This window comes from Sebastes umbrosus, chromosome 8, assembly GCF_015220745.1.
Source record: "Sebastes umbrosus isolate fSebUmb1 chromosome 8, fSebUmb1.pri, whole genome shotgun sequence".
In the NCBI taxonomy this organism is placed as follows: Eukaryota; Metazoa; Chordata; class Actinopteri; order Perciformes; family Sebastidae; genus Sebastes; species Sebastes umbrosus.
The window spans coordinates 83,919-110,807 of NC_051276.1; the positions used below are offsets into that span (position 1 = coordinate 83,919).

General features: G+C 44.1%; 1 protein-coding gene across 1 annotated transcript in view; it reads right to left on the reverse strand.

Annotated features, from left to right (window-relative positions):
• Positions 1-582: 582 nt before the first annotated feature.
• The window catches only part of LOC119492715 (sarcoplasmic/endoplasmic reticulum calcium ATPase 2-like), a 51,723-nt gene continuing 25,416 nt past the window's right edge, over positions 583-26,889 (reverse strand). The window contains 18 exon segments of the mRNA XM_037777387.1: positions 583-1,717; positions 11,172-11,289; positions 11,406-11,539; positions 11,617-11,702; positions 11,780-11,939; positions 11,941-11,983; positions 12,089-12,102; positions 12,104-12,288; positions 12,291-12,309; positions 12,501-12,836; positions 12,939-13,157; positions 13,263-13,382; positions 13,464-13,595; positions 14,151-14,253; positions 14,588-14,676; positions 19,856-20,320; positions 20,450-20,535; positions 21,227-21,307. Coding sequence (XP_037633315.1) covers positions 1,448-1,717; positions 11,172-11,289; positions 11,406-11,539; positions 11,617-11,702; positions 11,780-11,939; positions 11,941-11,983; positions 12,089-12,102; positions 12,104-12,288; positions 12,291-12,309; positions 12,501-12,836; positions 12,939-13,157; positions 13,263-13,382; positions 13,464-13,595; positions 14,151-14,253; positions 14,588-14,676; positions 19,856-20,320; positions 20,450-20,535; positions 21,227-21,307 — 2,660 coding nt within the window. The 3' untranslated portion in view covers positions 583-1,447.

Below are 26,889 nucleotides of genomic sequence, written 5' to 3' on the forward strand. Positions count from 1 at the left end.
TCATAATGCAAAAGGCTCTTATTTCTACTCAGTGTGTACTTGGCACTTGGTGACATTGAAGGCATCTTGTACCATTAAAATATTATTTTAAAAACGTGCTTGTCCTATGAAAATACGAGGAGCTGTCATTGCTGTCATTTTAACACGAGCAACGACGGACAACAATGCTGCGTGTGCAGCCACATGAAGACGAGTGAGCGCTGATGGCATGCAGGTCAAAGTGTACTCACTCTGCAGGTAAACAGGTGGAAGCATTGGAAGAAACAACAGTTAAAAACTCAAAGCACTCACTGGCCTGGGATTATTGGAACAGGCATGCAGAAAGGCTAAGACCACGCTTTAGTAAACTAGTGGAAATGAATGGAGCTATGTACAGATATACAGACTGTTCCAATGACCGCTCGTCTACGTTGTGCTCAGTTGATACGACTAAAAGCTTCTTGGTGCCTTTTTACATATTCAAGTACAGTATGTGCACATTATACATACATTATAAAGATAACTGTAATTAAGATGCAAAATTAAGACTGAAAGTTGAGACTGAATCTCAAAAACTTAAAAAATAAAATCAAGACAAATGTGTTTCCTTCAAGTAAACAAATTTAACAGGCTTTATCAAAAGTTGCTCTGAATCAAACTGGTAACATATCTGTGTCCTCGCTTTCCTCCAATAACAGAGAAAAGAAAAAAATAATATATATATATATATATACACACACACACACACACACACACACACAGCTACATTAACGTGTGTGTGTGTGTGTGTGTGTGTGTGTGTGTGTGTGTGTGAGAGGGCTTTGTCTCTACTGCAAAACAAATTGGTGCTTACCTCAACACTTCAAATGATAATCTAGGAAATTATTGTTAAGACAGATGGGTAGTAAAGACCATATTAACAGCACTGAGGTAGCTGTGCTCTGCCTAATGCAGAAAATAATGAATGACATGATGCATGGAGCTCAAAAATGACTGCAGAGATTCATGCCAGGGCAAACATGTTCAAGTCTTTGCCCCAAAATTAGTATTGTCCTATACGGTCCTTCGAATTACATCCTCCTCACACCCAGCATTCTTGTCCCCACAGCCCCTCCCCAAAATTACAAAATATGAATTATCATAAAATAGTGTAAATTCTCTGTACAGCTCAACACACATCTCCGACACGGTGGGCATCTCTAACTGTTCAAAACAGGGCATCAAAAGAGAGAAAAGCGTGATGGTAAAATAAAACACAAAGTCATTAAAATATGACTAAACAACAGCCCCCCCCACCCGCCCAAAAATATGCATCGGTGAAAATGTCCTAAATAGAAAAGAGCTGACAGACTGTCAGAGCAGGTACGAGTGTTGACTGTAAGTTGTTCCGGGTTAATGTAACTGTGTTAGATGTGTGTTAATGTCCACTTCACACTGGTGCACAGGGAGGGTAGTGTACTGGAGTCAGTCAGGGCCACAACATGGCGGACACGTTAGTGTCGGTGCTGTAGATCCACAGCACCAGGGGCAGGGAGATGGCCACGAAGGGCCAGGAGATGCCCTCGGCACATGCAGACAGAGAGCAGCCTCTGCTGGCCGGCTTCTCCAGCTGTTTACCAAAGTCCAAGTGGTTCCTGGCCAGAAACTTTAGCAGCTCGTCCAGCAGGATGACGGGCAGCGAGATCTTCAGCACCATCATCCACTGGGTCGTATCCAGAGGGGTGATCTGGAAGATGACCTGGGAGAGAGCACGACAACATTCATCATGTAACATTACAGCTAATTTACAGGACGCCGAGTGCCTGTGGTGTCAGCACAGGAAACTCCAGCTGGAGGTAAACCTGCACGCCAGCATCACAGTCTACACACAAGTACCATCAGGAGCATGCAGGTGAATGTATGGGGCGTCTGGTGGCCTTGTGCTTCAATGAACAGTTTGGGAAATGTGCTTCGTACTTTGTACATAATCAATCTTCTCATCTAACTCTCAGAAACAAAGCAAAGAAGTGTAGTTCCAACTATTCCTCAAAGACCCGGTCCATCATCTCAGGCCACGACTGACTGTGTCCCTACTGGGACCTACCTAATAAAGGCAACATACCCAAGTATTCTCGTTTTATAATCTCCGCCAGGAGGTTATGTATTCAGTCACGAGTGTGTGCATCTCTGTGTCCGTCTGTCCACGGCTTATCTCTCGTCACCCATCAGCCTGATATTTTTGTGCTCTTTTACGACTGTATGCTCACCTTTCGTGGCTGTGGTGATTCACACTTTTTGAAAACATATTTTATTGACTTTTTTATAGCGTCATTGACGGCTGACTCCTCGCTCATCTTAACCGGCCGGTAGGTGATCAACAACTGCTTCAGTTTGGAGTCTTTCTGCTAGGGATTAGGAACTGTTCCTCTCTTGAACTGAACCGAGCACCGACAACAAAGGAGCGTGTCTTATGTCGGTAGGAGGAGAGCTAGTAAGCCGTTAACAGCTAACAGAGCTAACAGTTAAGTTGAGCTAAGGTAACTAAACAAACAGCAGGACTGACCGTTTCTGTTCAGAGGAAGCATTAAACAGGCAACATGAAGTGTTACACAGTGAACTGCAGTTCAGCCCAACCCCCCAGGAAGAGCGCAGGCTTGGAAGCAATTTTACATAGTGGCCAAACGGCGGTCCTACAACTTCCGTGTCCGTCATGTGATGCCATTGGGCCCAAAAATACTTTTCCCATAGACTTCGATTGGGAAAGAGATGTCTGTAACTCAGAGGATCATTTATTTTGAGCTGAATCAACTCCCCAGTAGGAACACTCTAATAGTCCTTATTTAAAGGTACTTTATTACACGGCTGTGTTGAATACTCGATTCAATCACTGCATTCTGCGGTCTGTAGTTTCTCTATAGCAGACCGTTGCTACGTATAGCAGGCCGTTGCTACCTATAGCAGACCATTGCTATGTATAGCAGACCGTTGCTATGTATAACAGGCCGTTGCTACGTATAACAGGCCGTTGCTATGTTTAACAGGCCGTTGCTACGTATAACAGGCCGTTGCTACGTTTAACAGACCATTGCTATGTATAACAGACTGTTGCTATGTATAGCAGACCGTTGCTACGTATAACAGGCCGTTGCTACGTATAACAGGCCGTTGCTATGTTTAACAGGCCGTTGCTACGTATAACAGGCCGTTGCTACGTATAACAGGCCGTTGCTACGTTTAACAGACCGTTGCTACATATAGCAGACTGTTGCTTTGTATAACAGACCGTTGCTATGAATCATAATTGATCATACGACGTGACGTGCTTGCGGTAAGCGTATTGCCTCATTTCCGGTTGCCTGTCTTTCTGTGTGCTGCTGTGTTCTGTAGCTGCTCTAGCACATCCAGGGCAATATAGTTATATAATTTTCATTACAGCGGCTAATTACCCGCTACATTTATACCTACAATAGTTCTGCTTAAGGATTCATAACTCGCTCCTTTTTAGAGACTTAACCGCACATATTCAGCTCGGCTAACGCTAGCCGGGCTATCGTACTGTAGCATAGCAGTAGCTTAGCCGTTTAGCGATGGCTTCTCTCTCTCCCTCTCCTGTTCTCTCTCCCTCTCCTCCCTCTTCTGCTCTCCTGTTCTCTCTCCTTCTCCTGCTCTCCCCTGCTCTGTGTGTCTCATGTTTAGTTATTCCTCTGCCTCCTTTAGTGATAATGGTACATGTATTAAGTGTAGTGCACTTGCTGAATTGGAGGCGAGGGTTAGTGAGTTAGAAGCCCGGTTCCGCACAATGGAAACTTTATCATTAGCTTCTGTAGTTAGCCAGCCCTTAGCCGGTGCGGACCGGCTAAGCGTAGCTCCTGCTAGCCGTCCCCCGGCAACACCCGAGCAGCCGGGAGGCTGGGTGAATGCCCGAAGGACGCATTGTCGTAAGCTGAAGCCCACGGTTCACCACCAACCACTCCACGTTTCTAACAGATTCTCCCCATTCAGCAACACACCCACTGAGAAACCAACTCTGGTTATTGGCAGCTCTATTTTGAGGAACGTGAAGTTAGCGAAGCCAGCTGCCATAGTTAACTGCATTCCGGGGGCCAGAGCAACCATAGTTAACTGCATCCCGGGGGCCAGGGCTACCATAGTTAACTGCATCCCGGGGGCCAGGGCTACCATAGTTAACTGCATCCCGGGGGCCACGGCTACCATAGGTTACTGCATCCCGGGGGCCAAGGCTACCATAGTTAACTGCATCCCGGGGGCCAGGGCTACCATAGTTAACTGCATCCCGGGGGCCAGTGCTACCATAGTTAACTGCATCCCGGGGGCCAGAGCTGCCATAATTAACTGCATCCCGGGGGCCAGGGCTACCATAGTTAACTGCATCCCGGGGGCCAGGGCTACCATAGTTAACTGCATCCCGGGAGCCAGGGCTACCATAGTTAACTGCATCCCGGGGCGAGGGCTACCATAGTTAACTGCATCCCGTGGGCCAGGGCTACCATAATTAACTACATCCCGGGGGCCACGGCTACCATAGTTAACTGCATCCCGGGGGCCAGGGCTACCATAGTTAACTGCATCCCGGGGGCCAGAGCTGCCATAGTTAACTGCATCCCGGGGGCTAGAGCTACCATAGTTCACTGCATCCCGGGGGCCAGAGCGGGCGACATTGAATCCTTTTTGAAACTGCTGGCTAAGGATAAGCATAAATACAGTAAGATTGTTATTCACATGGCGGTGATGACACCCGATTACGTTAATCGGACTCCGTAGTTTTCTCTGGACCCCTCCCCAAACTGACCAGTGACGACATGTATAGCCACATGAAGTCATTCCACAGCTGACTGTCGAGCTGGTGTCCAGCAAACCATGTGGGCTTCATTGACAATTGGAATTCTTTCTAGGGGACTCCAAGGTCTAATTAGGAGAGACGGCATTCATCCTACTTTGGATGGTGCGGCTCTCTTATCCAGAAATCTGACCAAGATTGTTAGTGGAACAAATCCATGACAAACCAGAGGTCATTCCAGGACGCAGAGCTGTAGTCTTACACACTTCTCTGTGCTTCCACTAGAGTTTGGGGTTACCCATAACTTAACCCCAAATCTAACTGAGACTGTGTCTGCCCACCTAAATGAATTAAATCAAAAGTAAACAGAAGAGGAGTTAAACATAATAATCTAATAAAATCTATAACACTAGCACTGCAATAAGCAACAAAACAGGAGAATTAAATGTGGACTCTTAAATATCAGATCTTTGTCATCTAAAAGCTCTACTAGTAAATGATTTAATGTCAGATAATCACATTGATTTATTTTGTCAGCCTAAACGAATCCACTCCCCGAGTCATATTAATCGTCCACATTTCCTCGAGACACCGCCGAGGAGGTGGAGTTTGCAGCCAATCTTCGACGTCAAGCCTATTAATAAACCCTAAAACTAAACTAAATTATAACTCATTTGAAAGCCTTGTCTATTAGTCTTTCACACCCAACCTGGAAAACACTACAGCCAATTCTCTTTGTTATAATGTACCGCGCTCCAGGCCCATATTCTGAATTTCTATCTGAATTCTCAGAGTTTCTATCAAGCCTAGTCCTGAAAACAGATAAAGTAGGTGATTTTAATATTCATGTGGACGTTGATAATGATAGCCTCAGTACTGTGTTTATCTCTTTATTAGATTCAATTGGTTTCTCGCAGAATGTGCATAAACCCACTCACCGTTTTAACCACACTCTCGACCTTGTTCTGGCATATGGCGTTGAAATTGAACATTTAATTGTTTTTCCACAGAACTCTCTTTTATCAGACTATTATTTAATCAGTTTTGAATTCTTATTACTAGACTATACACCATCAGACAAAAGTGTGTACACTAGATGTCTATGCGCTCCCCACATAATCAGCTGTGCTGCTCATCCCACAAATGCATGATCCTTACAAGTTGGACATCATTGTGAAGGTATATTATCAGGCTTTCCAATGATGTAAAATACAATGCCAATTAGCATTGTAAAAACAGAGAAATAATCCACCAAACACCAGTTCTCGAACTTTTTTCCCCCAGTTGTGTTAGACTGCTTTTTCTCCCATCGACCTCCACAACTGACTTCACTGATCTCTTCATCTAAACCATCTACCTGTCTCGTAGACCCCATCCCAACTAGACTGCTTACAGATAGTTTTACCCTAGGTTAGCACCTGTTCTACTGGATATGACAATGTGTCTTTACTAACAGGCTATGTCCAACAGTCCTGTTAAAGTAGCATGTAATTAAACCTCTTCTTAAAAAGCCCACTCTTGATTCCTGAGGTCCTAGCCAACTATAGACCTATATCTAACATTCCCTTTCTCTGTAAAATCCTTGACAAAGCAGTTGCCAGTCAGCTGTGTGACTTTCTACAGAACAATCATTTATTCAAGGATTATCAGTCAGGATTTAGAGTGCACCATAGACAGCCGAGACAGCACTAGTGAAAATTACCAAATAGACCTTCTATATGCATCGGACAAAGGACTTCTCTCTGTACTTGTCTTGTTAGATCTTAGTGCTGCTTTCGACACCATTGACCATCACATCCTATTATAGAGACTGGAACATTTAATTGGCATTAAAGGAACTGCACTAAGTTGGTTTAAGTCCTAGTTATCAGATCGATCTCAGTTTGTACATGTTAACGATGAGTCCTCCATGAGCGCCAAAGTTAGTCACAGAGTTCAACAGGGTTCTGTACTTGGACCAATTCTATTCACCTGATATATGCTTCCCTTAGGCAATGTTATTAGAAAACACTCCATAAACTTTCATTGTTATGCAGATGATACCCAATTATATCTATCGATCAAGCCAGACGAAACAAACCAGTTAACTAAACTTCAAGCATGCCTTAAGGACATAAAAACCTGGATGACCTGCATTTTCCTGATGTTAAACTCAGACAAAACTGAAGTTATTGTACTTGGCCCTGAACGCCTCCAAAACAAATTATCTAATGATATAGTTACTCTAGAATAAAATTTAAAATCGTCCTCCTCACCTACAAAGCGCTAAACGGTCAGGCCCCATCATATCTTAAAGAGCTTATAGTACCCTATTACCCCACTAGAGCACTGCGCTCCCAGAATGCAGGGTTACTTGAGGTTCCTAGAGTCTCCAAAAGTAGAATGGAAGCCAGAGCCTTCAGCTATCAAGCTCCTCTTCTGTGGAACCAGCTCCCAGTTTAAGTCTGGGAGGCAGACACCCTCTCCACATTTAAGAGTAGGCTAAAGACTTTCCTCTTTGATAACGCTTATAGTTAGGGCTGTCTTTGACCAGCCCCTAGTCAAGCTGCTATAGGCCTAGACTGCTGGTGGACTTCCTATGACAGCTGGATGTCACCTGGATTGTGGCTGCATCTGCTGCCGCGTCTGCTGCCTGCTTGTCACCAACTGCTACCATCATTAATTAATTCCGTCTGTACGAGGGACTACCAGGGCTAACGAGGGACTACCAAGGCTTAGTGACAAAGTGGCAGCCTGGAGAATGAGACTTCTCGGTCACTGCCAAAGACATCAAGAACTCCCAGCAAGCATGCTGGTGCTGTGGGAACCAACGCTACGGACACGATCACAGGGACGTCCCAAACCAACTATACATGGATGTACTGAGGAGAGATGCTGGACAGTGCTGGCGAGCTAGCCAGATGTATGGTGGACTGAGATAGCTGGAAGCTCCGCTTGAAAGCCCGTTTGAGGACGAGCCCAATGACATCAATTCGATAGTTGTATTACACTATTTTACATCCACTGCTATATGATTTTGTTATTAATCCTACTGTATTAGTTATTACAGCTGCTTTGCTATTATTGTGGTTGCTTTCTCTCTCTCTATATATATACAGTATATACTGAAAAATAAAGTTCGGAAACTTGTTTTTGGTCGATTATTTCTCTGTTGTTACAATGCTAATGGTCATTGTATTTTACATCGTTGGAAAGCCTGTTTATTTTACCTTCACAATGATGTCCAACTTGTAAGGACCACTGCATTGTGGGATGAGCAGCACAGCTGAGGTCATGTGGGGAGCGCCCCAGAAAATTGTTCCAAAATGCTCTGCCAATGGTAACTCAACAGTGTATTCTCATCAAGGCTACCAGGAAGCCTGCAATGACTGCCCCTTCCCCGTCAGGCCCGTTTACGCGATGGTGTCGACAACACAGACAATCGGAACCTGAACATGTGGGGAAATGTCATGCTTCAGTGATGCGTTCAGGTTCTGTCTGCCAAGTTGGATGGCCACAGGCGTCAAAGTATGGAGACGACGCGGAGGAACGTTTTTCTTTTCTTGGTTGATTGTTGCACCGATGGAGTAACGCTTTTGGTCGTGGGCAGTGTCATGGTGTGGGGCGGCATCTCCCTCACTGGCAAAAACAAGGCTTGCCATCATTGAAGGCCATCTCAATGCAGTGAGATATCGGGATGAGATTCTGCAGCCAGGGCGATCCCATATCTCCACAATCTGGGACCTAACTTCCTCCTCCAAGATGACAACGCTCGCCCCCACAGAGCCAGGGTTATCACAGACTACCTCCACAATGTGAGAGTAGAGAGAATGGAAACGGCCCTGCCAAGAGTCAGACCTCAACCCAATCAACACTTGTGGGATCAGCTTGGGCGTACTGTACGTGTTAGAGTGACCAACACAACCACGCTGGCTGACCCTGCAAGAATCCTGGTTGAGGAATGGAATGCCATCCCACAGCAATGTGTGACCAGGTGGTGACCAGCATGAGGAGGAGGTGTCAGGCTGTTGTGCTGCGTATGATCTTCCACCGCTACTGAGGCTACTGACGGTGTATTAAATGAATAAAGTGTAAAATATGTCTTGTTTGTTCCTTGTTACTGATAGAGAGCTCAATCATCCAATCCACCAAACAACTCAAAACAAGAGTCAACACCAACAGGAGAATACAAATGGACTTGACTTTATACACTGTTTACCATTAGCATTTTAGGAACATTTTTCTTGGGCGCTACCCACATAATCAGCTGTGCTGCTCATCCCACAGATGCATGATCCTTACAAGTTGGACATCATTGTGAAGGTAATAAACAGGCTTTCCAACCATGTAAAATACAATGCAATTAGCATTGTAACAACAGAGAAATAATCCACCAAACACAAGTTTCCAAACTTTCTTTTTCCAGTTTATATATCTATCTCTCTATCTATCTATCCCCCCAGCCGGTTTCGACAGATGGCCGCCCACCCAGAGCCCGGTTCTGCTCCAGGTTTCTTCCCACTAAACGGGAGTTTTTCCTGGCCACAGCGCGCTTGGTGGATCTTATTGGGTCTCTAAACTATGGTGTACGGTCTAAGACCTGCTCTATATATAAAGCCTCTTGAGATAACTTCTGTTGTGATTTGACGCTATATAAAAATAAATTGAATTGAAATTGAATTGGAATTGAATTAAATCACAGGCCGTTGCTATGAATAGCAGACCGTTGCTATGTATAACAGACCGTTGCTATGAATAGCAGACCGTTGCTATGAATAGCAGACCATTGCTATGTATAACAGACCGTTGCTATGTATAACAGACCGTTGCTATGGATAGCAGACCGTTGCTATGGGCGCAATTCTGATGTCGGACTCGTTTTTGTGTCAGAATATTGATTTCTTCAGTAAGTAGCCAATGAGAGACCCATGCGCTTTGTGTCTCTCATCGCCCTGTCGGGATTCTTTCACAACAGTGACCCGTTAGCTGTACATTATCCCTTACGTATGTTACTTTTTACAGGTATAAAGGACTGGAAGGACACCCACAGGGTCAGAGTCCAGTGGATGCGAAAGTAATACTTGCTCGCGTGTGCTTTCTCTCTTCAGCTCAGGTGAGAAATGTCCGCCAATGCAAACAAACGACCAGTCTCCACCACAACTCCAAGGAAGCACAAAAACAGCAGTTATCTAGTGTAGCCCGTGGAATGTGACCGACGTTGGAGGAAAACTAGTGTTGTCGGAGTGTGGGTGCACGAGCGGCATTGAAACGAGCAAGCAGCGGAGCAGAAAAGTTAGTTTAGCTCTGAGAATATCTAGTGAATGTTCAGTGGACGTTTGTGCAGAAATAACTGCTGCAGATCCTCCAGACCAACAGAGGTTTCCCGTGTCTTGTGAAGTGACTGGGCTCCGCAGCGAGAAACGTTATCGTCTCCGACCAAAACTCCGGTGTCTCCCCTGTTCCCCCCGGCCGCGGTCGGGAGGCTGAGGCAGGAAAAGCCAACACTAGGATCAGCATTGATTCATGGAGAGACCTTCGTTTGGTCAGCTAACATTACTGCCAAGCAGCTGAAATATAGAGGGATATTGTGCTTTTAGCTGTCAGTCACGTGTGTGTCACCTCACTATTTTGACCGATGCTCGTTCATGTCTATGTAGAGCGAGCACAAGCGCGAGCGCGAGCAACAGGACGTTGACTTAAAGGCCACAGGTGTCGCTGTTAACAAGCAATTTGTGATTCTTACATTGAGTCCCTTTAAATCATCAGGTCCCTAAAAGTTGTAAAATACGCTAATAGCTGAATCCAGAGTTATTTCCCTTCATCCGTTCATGTGAATGAGCCCCAGACCGAGGCTGGAGCGAGGGCTGGGAGGCAGAGTTAAAGGGAACCCTACTGCGCCTGCTCTCTGGGCCCAATGGATGAGGGAGCTCGCCGGATGATCCGGGTACTTTATCCCTCGGAAGTCAAACTTCTTTTGCTTCATGCTCCACTGAGCAGCTCTCACCGCCTCCAACGCTGTATCCAGTTCTCTTCATACATCCATGATTTAGCTGCACAGAGCCGATGAAGACAACTGCATAGATTAAACTGAGAGTGTATCTGTTGCGTGAGACGTGCGAGTGAAAAACACGTCTGATTGGCTCGCGTTCTAGACGGGGGGCAACTGTGGTTTGTATTCATTCATCAAACATTACAGCGGTGGTCGTTACAGACACACCTACTGGATATCTACACTCTACTGAATGCACTTTTCTACTTTAAAAGGTAACCCATAGGTTTCCATTGCATGTGTGTAATGAAGCCATACAACCACTAGGGGGAGGAAGCACATAACTCCTGACATTCAACCAGTGTCCTGCAGTCGCTAACTGGACCATCAGGCAGCCAGCTCATCTCTCCCTTCTGTTTTTAAATGACATCAGTGAATGAAACTCACAGGCAGAGGCTCCACATAGAGGATGAGGAAGTGGAGGGACATGGACAGGCAGATGGCCCCCAGGAGCCAAATGTTCTCCCAGGGAGGCATCCGCAGGAGAGACTGGTTCTCCGATAGACTGGACACAAGAGAGAACACAGACGGTAATATTCATTTCAACAGTTTCCCTTCCTTCTCCAAGTGCAAATGATCTTTGGATGAGAGCGTGGATCTTTCTGAGAGGAACTCCTTTACCTGTTGAGGGCATTGCACATCTCAATGGTGACGAGCACAGACAGGGCCATGGTCATCGGGTAGGGCGACTCAAACACGTGGCAGTCCAGGCCGTCGAACTCTGGGTTGTCTGGGGCGCACTGGAGGAAGTGGCTCTGCAGGGAGGAAGGCAGGGGGTGAGGAGGAGGAAGAGGAAGAGCTGAAGGACGAGATGAAGGACAGGCAGACTCACCAGCTGGTACAGAGTGATCTGAGGTCCATCTTCAGAGACAGTAAACCACCAGGCAGCAGCTCCCACTGTGGCTGCACCCACGTAGCCTGAGACCAGAGACAACAAACAAGGCAAATGAAAGATTCCATGTAAAAACTGACATTCCTGTCCATCATCAACTTACATCCAATGGCCAGGTATCTGAAGAAGAGCCAACCAGAGATGAGGGGCTCCTTAGCATTACGAGGAGGCTTCTCCATGATGTCCAGGTCGGGGGGGTTGAAGCCCAGGGCAGTGGCAGGGAGGCCATCAGTCACCAGGTTGACCCAGAGCAGCTGGACTGGGGATTAGAGCCTCAGGGAAGCCCAGCGCCGCAGTGAGGAAGATGCTATCGGGACAAATGAGTCCATTTAGCAGCCGTACTGACACGCTGCATGTTGGATACCAATCATCCATTAGCCATGTATGATAATGTGCTCCTTAAGAGACTCACCAGACCACCTCCCCCCACGTTGGAGGAGATAAGGTATCTGATGAACTGCTTCATGTTATTGTAAATAGCTCTGCCTTCTTCAACGGCAGCCACGATGGAAGAAAAGTTGTCATCGGCGAGGACCATCTCAGAGGCTGACTTGGCCACGGCAGTGCCAGAGCCCATGGCGATACCAATCTCTGCCTTCTTCAAGGCAGGGCATCATTCACACCATCACCGGTCTGTGTTACACAAGAGGAATTACTGACACTATTTACATGACAGGATGAGAGGATACCCACAGGTTTCATGTTTTTATCTTCTCATTGCTAACCACAGTGGAATTAAGACCAACTTCACAACCAAAATCAAGAAACAGAACACTTCCAGACTACTTCCAATAAAACGATCAGAATCATTTCAGACTTCATACCATAGCAGTGATCTCGTCAAATCCTTGCAGGAACTCAACAATCTTGGACTTGTGAGAAGGCTCGACGCGGGCGAAACAGCGACCGTGAGTCACAGCCTCTCCCTGATCATAGGGCGAAAGTTCATCAAACTCTCGTCCAGTGAAGGCCATGCGCTCGACATCATCCTCCTCGCTCAGGATGCCAATGCGGCGGCATATAGCCACAGCTGTGCCCTTGTTGTCTCCGGTGATCATGATGACACGGATGCCGGCCTGGCGGCACAGCTTGATGGAGGCAGCCACTTCCTGTCTGGGAGGGTCCAGCATGCCGACACAGCCGACAAAGGTCAGGTCGGACTGGATGCAGAGACAAAGACGTGACTCAATGTTGAAAAGAATACTCCACAGTTTATGAAAACAGCCAAACAAGTGTACCAGACATTAGATGAAAAAACTCACCTCGTACTCTGAGAATTTGGCAGTGTCGGACAGTATCATGTTCTCCATTTTGGGTGGGCTGTCTCGTGTGGCCAGAGCCAGACACCTAAGGGTATCACGACCTGTCCCATACTCCCGGATCACAGACATGATCTTTTCCTTGATACCTTTGCTGAGGGGAACTTTGCTGTTGCCAACTCTGACGTGAGTGCACCTGTCAATAACTCCCTCCGGGGCCCCCTGTAGGGGAGAGCAGAGGAATAAAAGATTCACAACATGGTAGACGACCATCAGAAGCAAAGCCATGGACCATTGTGTCCTCCGTATAGGTTCCTCTCAGTTTACCTTGACAAACATCTTGCCCATAGAAGAACGAGACTTGTTGGGGGTGCAGTAGACAGACATAGACTTCCTGTCTCTGGAGAACTCCAGGGTGAACTCCTTCCTCATCAGCTGCTTGATCACCTGCTCAGACAAAAGGAGGAGAAGCTGCTGAGTGGGAGCACTGGGAGCACTGGGAATCTACAGCATGCGGCTGTCACTCACTGAGTTGCAGGCGTTAGCTCTGTCAATCTTGGACAGGTTGTGGACTTCAGTGTCGAACACGTTCATCTTCTCCACCAGACAGGTCAGCGCCGTCTCTGTGGCCTCGCCGACCTTCTCGTACACACCCTTCACCTGGAACATCACAAACATTCATGTTAATCCACTGGATGCATTTTAGGTTTGTCCATAGAGATCATTTTACTCCAACCCACAGATTAAAACTAATGAAGCAAACCAACGTCCCCCCAAACACACACTTTAAATGATATGTTTTAGTAACGTACATCTGTTAATAACACTCTACAAAAAGGCCTCCCAAAATGTTTCAAACCCAACGTTTATGTGTCCGGTACTATTGCCTACACCTCAGACGAATCCTCAGCGACACGTCGCTGCACATTTGGATGCATACCGGTGTATGTATCAGAGTATATGGGTATGGATGGAGATATGTAGAAGTATATGTCAACTACAATTGTCATATTTCTATCCCTTTTTTGTTATATTTTGACTATTTTTTCCAACATGTCCTACTTCACATTCACATTTACACTTTGTACTGGAGCGCTGTGAGTTTGTGTTATTGTCTATTAAGTCCTTGGGAAATACACAAAAAGAATCATATTGGCCAATATTACACTCTACACATGTGTGACATGTAAAGTAAGACACAGTCAGGGTTCAGACCTCGTTGAAGTCCAGGGAGGAGTCATTACACAGGGCACAGATGGTAGCCAGTTCAACCAGGGCATCATACTGGGAGGATTTCACTGGTTTACCATCCTGGTACCTGAGGGCAAGTACAACGTATTAACCTGTGTGTGTGTGTGTGTGTGTGTGTGTGTGTGAGTGTGAGCGTGAGTGTGTACAGTTCATATAACAATAAGAACTTTCCCTATTGGTGCATTTAAATACCCATCTTTACATCCGCAATGGAAATAAGTCATGTGACTTTATTGCGATTTTAGTACTGAATGCACATTTGTTTACTGTATTTTAATCTATCAAATAAAATCAATCAATCAATCAATCAATCAATCAATCCTACATTTAAAGTCAGTCAATCAGATCTTTTAGTTTTCACCTATATGTGCCTGTTGTGTATTCAGCTGTTAAGTACTCACACTTCTCCCTCAGGTGCGTAGGTAGAACCGGTGATGGTGAACTCTGACAGAGCACAGCTGTCTCCGTCAGCTTTGTTGATAGTGAACATCTGGAGAACAAGAGAGCAGGTGGGACAAAAACAAATGTGAGTAGTTCAAACAGACACCATCTGATGATGTCAGTGTTTGAGTCTACTGACAGTTTCTTTACTGACACAGCAGGTGGCAGCAGAAAGCATCCAGAGCAGAGCTGGAGACTGACAGCTCTTTATAGACAGTAGATCAGCCTGCAGGTGTAGTGCCTAATGTTATAGTGTTATAAGGTTATAGTGTTATTGTTATAATGTTATAGTGTTATAGTGTTATAATGTTATAGCGTTATTATAATGTTATAGTGTTATTATAGTGTTATAGTGTTAATGTTATAATGTTATAGTGTTATAATGTTATAGTGTTATAGTGTTATAGTGTTATAGTGTTATAATGTTATAGTGTTATTATAGTGTTATAGTGTTATAGTGTTATTATAGTGTTATAATAGTGTTATAGTGTTATAGTGTTATAATGTTATAGTGTTATTATAGTGTTATAATGTTAATGTTATAATGTTATAGTGTTATAGTGTTATAATGTTATAGTGTTATAGTGTTATAATGTTGTAGTGTTATTATAGTGTTATAGTGTTATAATGTTATGTTATAGTGTTATAATGTTATAGTGTTATTATAGTGTTATAGTGTTAATGTTATAATGTTATAGTGTTATAGTGTTATAATGTTATAATGTTATAGTGTCATTATAGTGTTATAATGTTATAGTGTTATTATAGTGTTAATGTTATAATGTTATAGTGTTAGTGTTATAATGTTAGTGTTATTATAGTGTTATTTTGTTATAGTGTTAATGTTATAGTGTTATAATGTTATAGTGTTATAGTGTTATAGTGTTAATGTTATAATGTTATAGTGTTATAGTGTTATAATGTTATAGTGTTATTATAGTGTTATAGTGTTATTATAGTGTTATAGTGTTATTATAGTGTTATAATGTTATTATAGTGTTATAGTGTTATAATGTTATAGTGTTATAATGTTATAGTGTTAATGTTATAGTGTTAGGGTTAGTGTTAGTGTGTCTCTCTGAGGACCAGCAGAAAGCATCCAGACCAGAGCAGAGCTGGAGACTGACACCTCTTTATAGACAGTAGATCAGCCTGCAGTGTTAGTGCTAATGTTATAGTGTTTGGCGTTAATGTGTCTCTGTGAGGACCAGACTGGGTGAGGACCAGGCTGGGTGAAGACCAGACTGGGTGAGGACCAGACTGGGTGAGGACCAGGCTTGGTGAGGACCAGACTGGGTGAGGACCAGGCTTGGTGAGGACCAGACTGGGTGAGGGCCAGGCTGGGTGAGGGCCAGGCTGGGTGAGGACCAGGCTGGGTGAGGTCCAGGCTGGGTGAGGGCCAGGCTGGGTGAGGGCCAGACTGGGTGAGGACCAGGCTGGGTGAAGACCAGACTGGGTGAGGACCAGACTGGGTGAGGACCAGACTGGGTGAGGACCAGACTGGGTGAGGACCAGGCTTGGTGAGGACCAGACTGGGTGAGGACCAGGCTTGGTGAGGACCAGACTGGGTGAGGGCCAGGCTGGGTGAGGGCCAGGCTGGGTGAGGACCAGGCTGGGTGAGGGCCAGGCTGGGTGAGGGCCAGGCTGGGTGAGGGCCAGACTGGGTGAGGACCAGGCTTGGTGAGGACCAGACTGGGTGAGGACCAGACTGGGTGAGGACCAGGCTGGGTGAGGGCCAGGCTGGGTGAGGGCCAGGCTGGGTGAGGACCAGACTGGGTGAGGACCAGGCTTGGTGAGGACCAGACTGGGTGAGGACCAGGCTGGGTGAGGACCAGGCTGGGTGAGGGCCAGGCTGGGTGAGGACCAGGCTGGGTGAGGGCCAGGCTGGGTGAGGACCAGACTGGGTGAGGACCAGGCTGGGTGAGGGCCAGGCTGGGTGAGGGCCAGGCTGGGTGAGGGCCAGGCTGGGTGAGGGCCAGGCTGGGTGAGGACCAGACTGGGTGAGGGCCGGGTGTACTGGCCTACTATTCACACTAATGTACTATTAATACTAACATACTAAAATACTATTCATACTAACATACTATTAATACTAACGTACTATTCATAACATACTAGTCATACTAACATACTATTCATAACATACTATTCACACTAACATACTATTCATAACATACTATTCATACTAACGTACTATTCACACTAACGTACTATTGACACTAACGTACTATTCACACTAACATACTATTCATAACATACTGTTCATAACGTACTATTCACACTAACATACTATTCATAACGTACTATTCATACTAACGTACTATTCACACTAACATACTATTCATAACATACTATTCACACCAACGTACTATTCACACTAACATACTATTCATAACGTACTATTCACACTAACATACTATTCATAACATACTATTCATACTAACGTACTGTTCACACTAACATACTATTCATAACATACTATTCATACTAACGTACTATTCACACTAACATACTATTCATAACAATACTATTCACACCAACGTACTATTCACACTAACATACTATTCATAACATACTATTCACACCAACATTACTATTCACACTAATGTACTATTAACAAAGGAAGTCAGCTCCATGGTATAACCCTCAACACGCAAATTAAAGCAAGGATCGAGGAAACTGGAAAGGATATGGCGTTCCACCAAACAGGAAGAATTTCATTTAGTCTGGCAAGATAGTCTTAAAACATATAAGAAGGCTCTCCGTGATGCCAGAGCAGCCCATTACTCATCATTAATAGAGAAAAATAAGAACAACCCCAGGTTTCTGTTCAGCACTGTAGCCAGGCTGACAGAGAGTCACAGCTCTATTGAGCCATGTATTCCTACAACCCTCAGTAGTAGTGACTTCATGAGTTTCTTTAATGATAAAATCATAACTATTAGAGCCTAAATTAATCACCTCCTACCGTCAACTGGTACCAATTTATCCTCAAACTTAGGAACCTTAGAAACAGCTGTACAACCTGAAATATATTTAGACTGCTTTTCTCCCATCGACCTCCACAAACTGACTTCACTGATCTCTTCATCTAAATCATCTACCTGTCTCCTAGACCCCATCCCAACTAGACTGCTTACAGAAGTTTTACCTTTAGTTAGCACCTCTTTACTGGATATGATCAATGTGTCTTTACTAACAGGCTATGTACCACAGTCCTTTAAAGTAGCTGTAATTAAACCTCTTCTTAAAAAGCCCACTCTCGATCCAGAGGTCCTAGCCAACTATAGACCTATATCTAACCTTCCCTTTACCTCCAAAATACTTGAGAAAGCAGTTGCCAGTCAGCTGTGTGACTTTCTACAGAACAATCATTTATTCGAGGATTATCAGTCAGGATTTAGAGTGCACCATAGCACAGAGACAGAAGGGTGAAAATTACAAATGACCTTCTAATGGCATCAGACAAAGGACTTGTCTCTGTACTTGTCTTGTTAGATCTTAGTGCTGCTTTCGACACCATTGACCATCACATCCTATTACACAGACTGGAACATTTAATTGGCATTAAAGGAACTGCACTAAGTTGGTTTAAGTCCTACTTATCAGATCGATCTCAGTTTGTACATGTTAACGATGAGTCCTCCATGCACGCCAAAGTTAGTCACGGAGTTCCACAGGGTTCTGTACTTGGACCAATTCTATTTACCTTATATATGCTTCCCTTAGGCAATGTTATTAGAAAACACTCCATAAACTTTCATCGTTATGCAGATGATACCCAATTATATCTATCGATCAAGCCAGACGAAACAAACCAGATAACTAAACTTCAAGCATGCCTTAAGGACAAAAAAACCTGGATGATCTGCAATTTCCTGATGTTAAACTCAGACAAAACTGAAGTTATTGTACTTGGCCCTGAGCGCCTCCGAAACAAATTATCTAATGATATAGTTACTCTAGATGGCATTGCCCTGGCCTCCAGCACCACCGTAAGGAATCTGGGAGTTATCTTCGATCAGGATATGTCCTTTAACTCCCACATAAAACAAACTTCAAGGACTGCCTTCTTTCATCTACGTAACATTGCGAAGATCAGACACATCCTGTCTCAAAATGATGCAGAAAAATTTGTCCATGCATTTGTTACCTCTAGACTAGATTACTGCAACTCTCAGGCTGCTCCAATAAGTCTCTTAAGACTCTCCAATAATCCACCAAACACAAGTTTCCGAACTTTCTTTTTCCAGTTTATATATATATCTATCTCTCTATCTATCCCCCCAGCCGGTTTCGGCAGATGGCCACCCACCCAGAGTCTGGTTCTGCTCCAGGTTTCTTCCCAGTAATCAGGGAGTTTTTCCTAGCCACAGCGCGCTTGGTGGATCTTGTTGGGTCTCTAAACTATGGTGTACGGTCTAAGACCTGCTCTATATATAAAGCGTCTTGAGATAACTTCTGTTGTGATTCCACGCTATATAAAAATAAATTGAATTGAATTGAATTAACACTAACGTACTATTCACACTAATGTACTATTCACACCAACGTACTATTAATACTAACGTACTATTCACACTAATGTTCTATTAATACTAACGTGCTATTCACACTAATGTACTATTCACACTAACGTACTATTAATACTAATGTACTATTCACACTAATGTACTATTAATACTAACGTACTATTCACACTAATGTACTATTAATACTAATGTTCTATTAATACTAACGTACTATTCACACCAACGTACTATTAATACTAACGTACTATTCACACTAATGTTCTATTAATACTAACGTACTATTCACACTAATGTACTATTCACACTAACGTACTATTAATACTAATGTACTATTCACACTAATGTACTATTAATACTAACGTACTATTCACACTAATGTACTATTCACACTAACGTACTATTAATACTAACGTACTATTCACACTAATGTTCTATTAATACTAACGTACTATTCACACTAATGTACTATTAATACTAACGTACTATTCACACTAATGTACTATTCACACAATTTTGTGAACCGTTCCACCCCTAGATTATACTATACTAATGTTTCTCTAACTGCTGTCTGCTTATTCAAACACCAGGCAGGGACGACCAAACTGCTCGGCAATGCACCAACAGAGAGTGTGTGTGTGTGTGTGTGTGTGTGTGTGTGTGTGTGTGTTTTAGTGTAGGTGTGTGTGTGACACTCACTCTGCAGACAGACATCTGGTTGGTGGTCAGGGTTCCCGTCTTGTCAGAGCAGATGACAGAGGTGCAGCCCAGGGTCTCCACGGAGGGCAGGCTGCGAACGATGGCGTTCTTCTTGGCCATGCGGCGGGTGCCCAGGGCCAGGCAGGTGGTGATGACGGCAGGAAGACCCTCAGGGATGGCGGCCACGGCCAGCGCCACGGCGATCTTGAAGTAGTAGACCGCCCCGCGGATCCAGGAGCCTCCGTGGACGGGGTCGTTAAAGTGGCCGATGTTGATGATCCACACGGCGATGCAGATGAGGGAGATGACCTTGGACAGCTGCTCGCCAAACTCATCCAGCTTCTGCTGCAGGGGCGTCTTCTCCTGCTCGGTGGCCACCATCTCGTCACGGATCTTACCGATCTCTGTGTTAACGCCAGAGGCCACGACCACGCCCACGGCCTTCCCAGCTGCAATGTTAGTACCCTGAAATAACAAGTAATATACATGTTGGCTCAAGAGCATCTGATAACATCTCACACATGTTGAAATAACAACAGGAAGTTTACAGAAACTAAACAAACGTCAACAGGATGTGTGATAAGTTGAACTTACAGAGAAGAGCATGTTCTTCTTGTCCTGGTTGACAGCACGAGGGTCGGGCACAGGGTCGGTGTGTTTGATGACAGACACAGATTCACCTACAGAGACAACAGAGGGTTAAATCCGTCTCAAAGCACAGCCAATTATCTCTACAGAGACATCATTCATGCTGCCTCACTGATCTTTCACATGCTCATGAATGTTTCCATTCAGGAGCAAACATCATGATCCACCTCTGGGCTCAATCTGCTGCCAACTCAAATGATTTTGTTCAGGTCATCCAGTTATTCTGGTTCTTCAAACACAGGTGGAGGATTGATCCATTCATCTTGGTGCTTATTTTGAAACAAAGGGAGCAACCCCACCGAAGTCTCGAATAAAACAGCTGATTGAACTCGGTTACTCTGCATGTGTGACCGCACAACCAAAGTTCACTGATAAGGTATACAGAAGTTAAAGGGCTGGGTGGTAATATAGAAGCCTTTGTATGAAAACAATGAGCAACCTCATTTGTCCATCATGTTAAGTAAGAGATTGCTGACACCCCCTAACCCCTTAGCTACTATGTGACTTTCTATTAATTACTGAATAATGAGCAGACATTCAAAGATTTAAATGTGTGCAGTGAAATGCAGGATAGCATAGTCTTGATGCTGTGCTAAAAAGGTTAGTGTGAAATAAGAATAATAATTAGAAAAACTGTAAAAACATATAACATACACAGGAACAAAATGATATACAGTATGTATTATGTAGAAATAGTTTGTTAAATTGATGTAATAATCTTACCGGTCAGAATGGACTGGTCCACCCTTAGAGTTGTTGATTTGATTGAACAGATACGGATGTCAGCAGGCACCTTGTCTCCAACTAGAACCAGACAGATCAGCAATTAGACAAACAAAAATACTAAAGCATGAGAAAAATAAACTATTTCAACTTTAAAAGAATTTGCACCTGAAGGCTCATGTTAACAGTTAAATTGTCATGACATCATCGTATATGTTGGCTCAATGGTATTTTACACCACATGAATAGCAATGATTAACACTGAGTCCTCTCATACACTCCTGGTAGTGTACAATGCTGTAAATGAAGATTTAACAGATGAGATGTTGTCTATTTTCTGCAGGCAGTAACTGAGCATTAGTGTAAACTACAGTGATGAAGCACAGCTCATTACTGCTGGGCCACACAGCAGCAGAGCAGCGTTGCCATCGCTGCAGGGAAAGAGAAGGAGAGCCAAAGAAAGAGGAGCAAATGAAGGACCTGTGAGCCATAAAAGGCCCGTCTCCAAGGAAAAGGCCAATTTGGGTACATCGGAATTGCAGTGACCCAATTCAGCTTCCTAATGGTACATAAAGGCGATGGAAACTGGGGAAATAGCTCAGGCTATGGCACAGTTCTGTGGGCGTCATCTCCATATAGGCCTCCTTAGTTAGAAATGAAAACTGTGTCAGATTATTACAAAAGACCAAGAACGTGGTATATTAGAATCCTGGAAACCACACAAGCCTGCCAAACACCTAAGGCCCTGTTCACACGCATTTGAGTGATCTGATCACAAGTGGAGCTCTAAGTCCGTCAGTTCACACCTACACCACAATCTGATCTCACTCCTCCGCTCTATATACAAATAAACACAGACATCAGTTCCATTTGACCAAATGTGTTGCTGTTTTTAACCGGCGGGAGGCAGCAACTCACTTCCTGTGCCTAGTCTGCTGGAAATCAAAAGAAGAAGAAATCAAAACAATACAGACTGGGTCTATTCCTTAGCGTGTTCCAGGCGAACCAGGTCGCCCAAGATGTTGGTACACTCCTGACATATCTTTATGGGCATTTCCAAATTTAAAAAACAAACGGTGAATGAGTACGTACTTCCGCATACGCAGGGAGCGTTAGTTGAGTAGGTGGTCCTTCAATGTGGCCCAGAACACATTGGCGTACATAATGCTAAAAGAATGTGGCCATATGCGACCCAGACCACCTCCGAATGTGGTCTGAAAGATCGGATCTCAATGTGTCTTGAGTGCATTCACACCTGAACTTAGAGCCGTCCACTTGTGATGGGATCACCTGAGACGAAGAATCTAGCAAAACATCAAGACAAAGTAGAAGTGAAAACAAAGATTTGCTAAAAGGGTACCAAGTTGAGGGAGACACTTACCGTAATCCAGGACCCCCATGCCCTTGAGAGAAGGGAGGAGGGCTAGCAATGGGACCAACAACGCATTTCAATGTTGCCCAATACGCTATAAATGTGGCCATATAATGGAAGATGTTTCCTCATCATCGACTGGAAGAGAGACAAGGGGACAACGACTTGGGCCCAGCTTCTCACCTTACTTTTCCATTAACATGTGAATGTCTACATTTTTACACATTTCCAACTAATGCACAGCCTTGTCGTTGGACAGTCAAAAAGACAGACATTGAAGGACTAAGTTGCATCGTTAAACCATCTGAACCTGGAAAGACGGGTGCAATGGCTGCTTCACAGCAGCTCACTGCTGCTAATGATAATGGTGGTTAAATGCAGAGGTCACATTTCATGTACGTACCTGTATGTATATGACGACTGTAATAAAGTTGAAGTTTTAAGAAGGTCATGCAACCCGGCTCATAGATGGAGCGATGCAGGCTTGGAGTCAGTTCAACATATAACCTAAGTGCCTGTTACATATAGCATTTTTTTCTGAGCACCAGCGTCTTTTTTCAAATGTTCCCAATGAGGAGAAGACGTTTGCCGCACCCTCGAGAAAAAAACGCTGCACCCAGCATCTTTTTTCTGAGCGCTCTGCCTTTTATGTGCGGCTGCTCCCAACTCTTCAATTTGAAAATCTCTGCAGCCGCTTTTCCTTTTTTTGTCACTTTAATCTTTATTGCTTTTTTGCATACACAAATAAAACACAAATATAACAAGGAAACTTGCAACAGTGCAGCGAGGGGTTTAGTTTACAATTGATGATGCAGTATACAGGGTTATTTTCTTTTTAAACATTTTCCAATAACTTACGGTATTGTCAATGCAATTATATAGTGCTGATGTCTTTATTTCTATACCTAATCCATTTATCCCATTTTCTGTTAAACTCATCTTCTTTCACTCTTAGAGAATAAGTAATTTTCTCCATCACAAATATTTCCTGTACTATGTCTAACCATTGAATAAGTCTGGGGGTGTACACTACAAGCCATTTTCTTGTAATGGCCTTGCTGCCAGCTGCGAGTAGGATTTTAACCAATGAAAATTCCTCCAGACATCAACGGAACTAATTTCTTCACATGTAGTGTTTAGTAGTTTTGTTAACTGGTTCTTATTCTTCTTTTTGCTTGCCTATCAAGACTATGATTCAATACAACATTCAGATCCCCACCGCATATACAAATTCCTTCTGCTTCCATTGCAATAATACCAAATAGGGATTTGAAAAAATGTTCATCACTATCGGGGGAAGCATAGATATTTACCAGTTTCAGGATATTATTATCAACTTTGCCCTTTACTATGATATACCTCCCTTCTTTGTCTTTTATTTCTTTAAATATTTCTAATTTAACTGAGTTCAATATCAAGATTGCCACTTGTCTTGTATGACTTCAAATATGTGAGCTATAATATGTGTTTTTGTATCCAAATCTTTTCAGCTTTTCGTGCTCTTGTCGCGATAAATGGGTTTCTTGTAAAAAAGTAATATGCATTTTCTCTTTTTTCAATTTAGTCATGACTTTGGATTACCCAAACCATTAACATTTAAAGACATCAGCTTAAGTCCCTGACATTGCATCATTACACTTAGTGTGATTGATTTCACTGTATACCCTCAACTCGACACCAGAACCATTCTGAACAACAAACCAGAAAATATGAACAAACAAAGGTGTTCTGCCTAGCAAAACCAAACAAAACATCAACACAAAGATGGACTCCCAGAAAAGGGTATTCTCTCTCCACCGTAGATCCCGAATCCCTTTGTGGATTGAGGGGTGAAGCCTAACACTATGAAAGGGCCCTCTCCTAGATAAGGGGAATAACCGTCTATGGGTCCCTCCACTCATTCTAGCTCTAATACTTCGATAATCTCCCTAACAGTCGGATTTATCTAGCACAGAAAGTTGTATTAAATCAACATTAATTACACTCACATGAGGTCTGTGATGCTTGGTGATATTCTTAGAACTAGGCTTATAAACAAATTTGTCTATGAATATGCATATCTATGCATTTATTTGTAAACCTAGGGTTCCATGGACTCAGTATTCTAACAGATTGTGGCAGAGACCACTGTATTATCCATGTCTATGCGTACCTTCATAATCATATCTCAGTTCAAGCATGAGTCTTTCGTTGGAATTCTTGGAGGCGCTCCCGTGCCCGTCTGACAGTCTCTGATTCACCGTGTCTCCCGACGAGCTGCCAAGGCGCCGTTTGGCGGAGTTGTTCAAGCAGCGGCGGCATGTCCGTGTCTCCCCGCGGCTCTTCCACTTTGTAGCCTCTCCGTTGTAGCTCTCGAATGGCAACTGACGTTGATGTAGGTTTGGGGTCCGCTGTCCCAGTGAATACGCATCTTGGTGAATGGTGTCTGAAAGCGGATTCCTTCCTCTTTTAGGACACTTTTAACATGTTTGTATGCCTTACGTTGTTGTACTACAGCGGTAGTGTAGTCGTGGTCAAAAGACAGCATTCATTCTCCAAGTTAGATCTTCTTTTGCCATGCCTGTTTGAGAACCATCTCTTTAACTTTAAACTGGAGAGAGTGGACAATCATGGATCTCGGAGGTGAGTTGGGGCTAGGTTTCTTTGCCAGGGCTCTGTGTGCTCGTTGAATCTGTAAATCTGTCGTTACAGGGATTGACATTTCACTTCTGAGCAGTTTCTCCACAAACTGAGGTACCGAGCTGTCTTCCGCACCCTCCGGCACACCGTATATCCGCAGATTATTTCTTCGGGATCTGGACTCCAGGTCAATCAGTTTGTCGAAAAGTATAGTCTGATCTTTCAGTGTTTCTTGGAGTACGTTGTTCGCAACAGCACTCCAAGCTTTCAAGCTCCTCTATTCGGGCGGTGACTTCCTCCGTCTTTTTATTTTGGTCTTGTATTGCTTGTGTGTTCGCCGCCACCTGATGATTCACTTCACGTTTGAATTCGGCCAGCTCTTCTCTCATGTCCCGCTTGAATTCGTCTTTGGATGATGTAAAGTCCGCTTTTAATTCTCTTCTCAAGTTGCTGATTTGTGTACTTATGCTTTTTAATCCCTAATGAAGGGCCTCCGTTGCATCGTCTCCGCCATCTTCTTTGTTTTGGTCTTCGTTCGAGTCGCTTTGAGCCTTTCCTTTTGTTTCTTGCTTTCCTCGCATCTTTCTGGTCTTCGGTTTATTTGTCCGACTGTACAGAGCTCTCTGTCTAGACAGCCGCCATGCTCTGCTGCCTACCGGAAGTCCTGCAGCCGCTTTTCTACCAGGAAAAGGCGCAATATGAACACAGGCCCTCAGACTGCAGCTAACTTCCTGATGGTATGGATCAATAATCTTGCTGAAACCCCTACACCTATAACTTCCTTAAGAGAAATGATCCCATCCCTGGAAGAGAATAAAGGATAACCCGAAGCTGCATCCCAGGAACAAAACATGACATGGGTTCCTTAGAAGCCAAAAAGCTTTACAGTTACATCCTAGATGGTCGTGTAACACTTCCCCTTCTAAGTCATTGTTTTTGAAGAAATACTGACAACTTTTAAGAGAGTGCTGAGCCAAGAAACGTGGCTTCTAACAGTGGTGCTGGGCTGGCTGATATTCAACCAGTGAGTGTTGAGACGGTGACACACTGGACACGAGGCTGTGTTACACTGCAGACCTGCTCTGATGAAGTGTGTGTAGATCATCTGTCCCTTTGTGTCAACATCCTACTTGGTAGCAGTCCGAGCATCTCCTCAGGCATGACCACATTTTCTCCTCTGTGCTTGACAACAACTTCCAGACCTACTGGTGATACTCTCAGAGGTGCCTTTTAAACAGCCGGCGAGGCAGCGACTGAACCGGAGCGGTTCGCTTTGACTGGCAGCTGCCTCTGCCGTGTGGTCGGGTGGGCCAGCCGGGACGCCACATGTGCTGATGGCAGCTGAACAAAAGGCTGACCTCCTGTCATGATGAGTGGGTCATTTCAGAACCGTCAACAGGTGAAGCATCCTGCAGCTTTCCAACACAGCTCTTACTGATGAACCCACAAGATACATTTACAAATACTTTATCCAAATAGATTAGTGATCAAAAACAGGTCGAATAGGAACATTTCACTCCTTCTCTGTTCAATGAAGATTTCCTTTCCAAGGTCAGGTGAACTGGAGATGCTATGTTACCGTGACTCAGCACAATCAATGCAAGGAAATAAAACTGATAATCTTGTGCTGTTTATATGGGTGCTCCCGTACACTGTCTGTTATGTATTACAG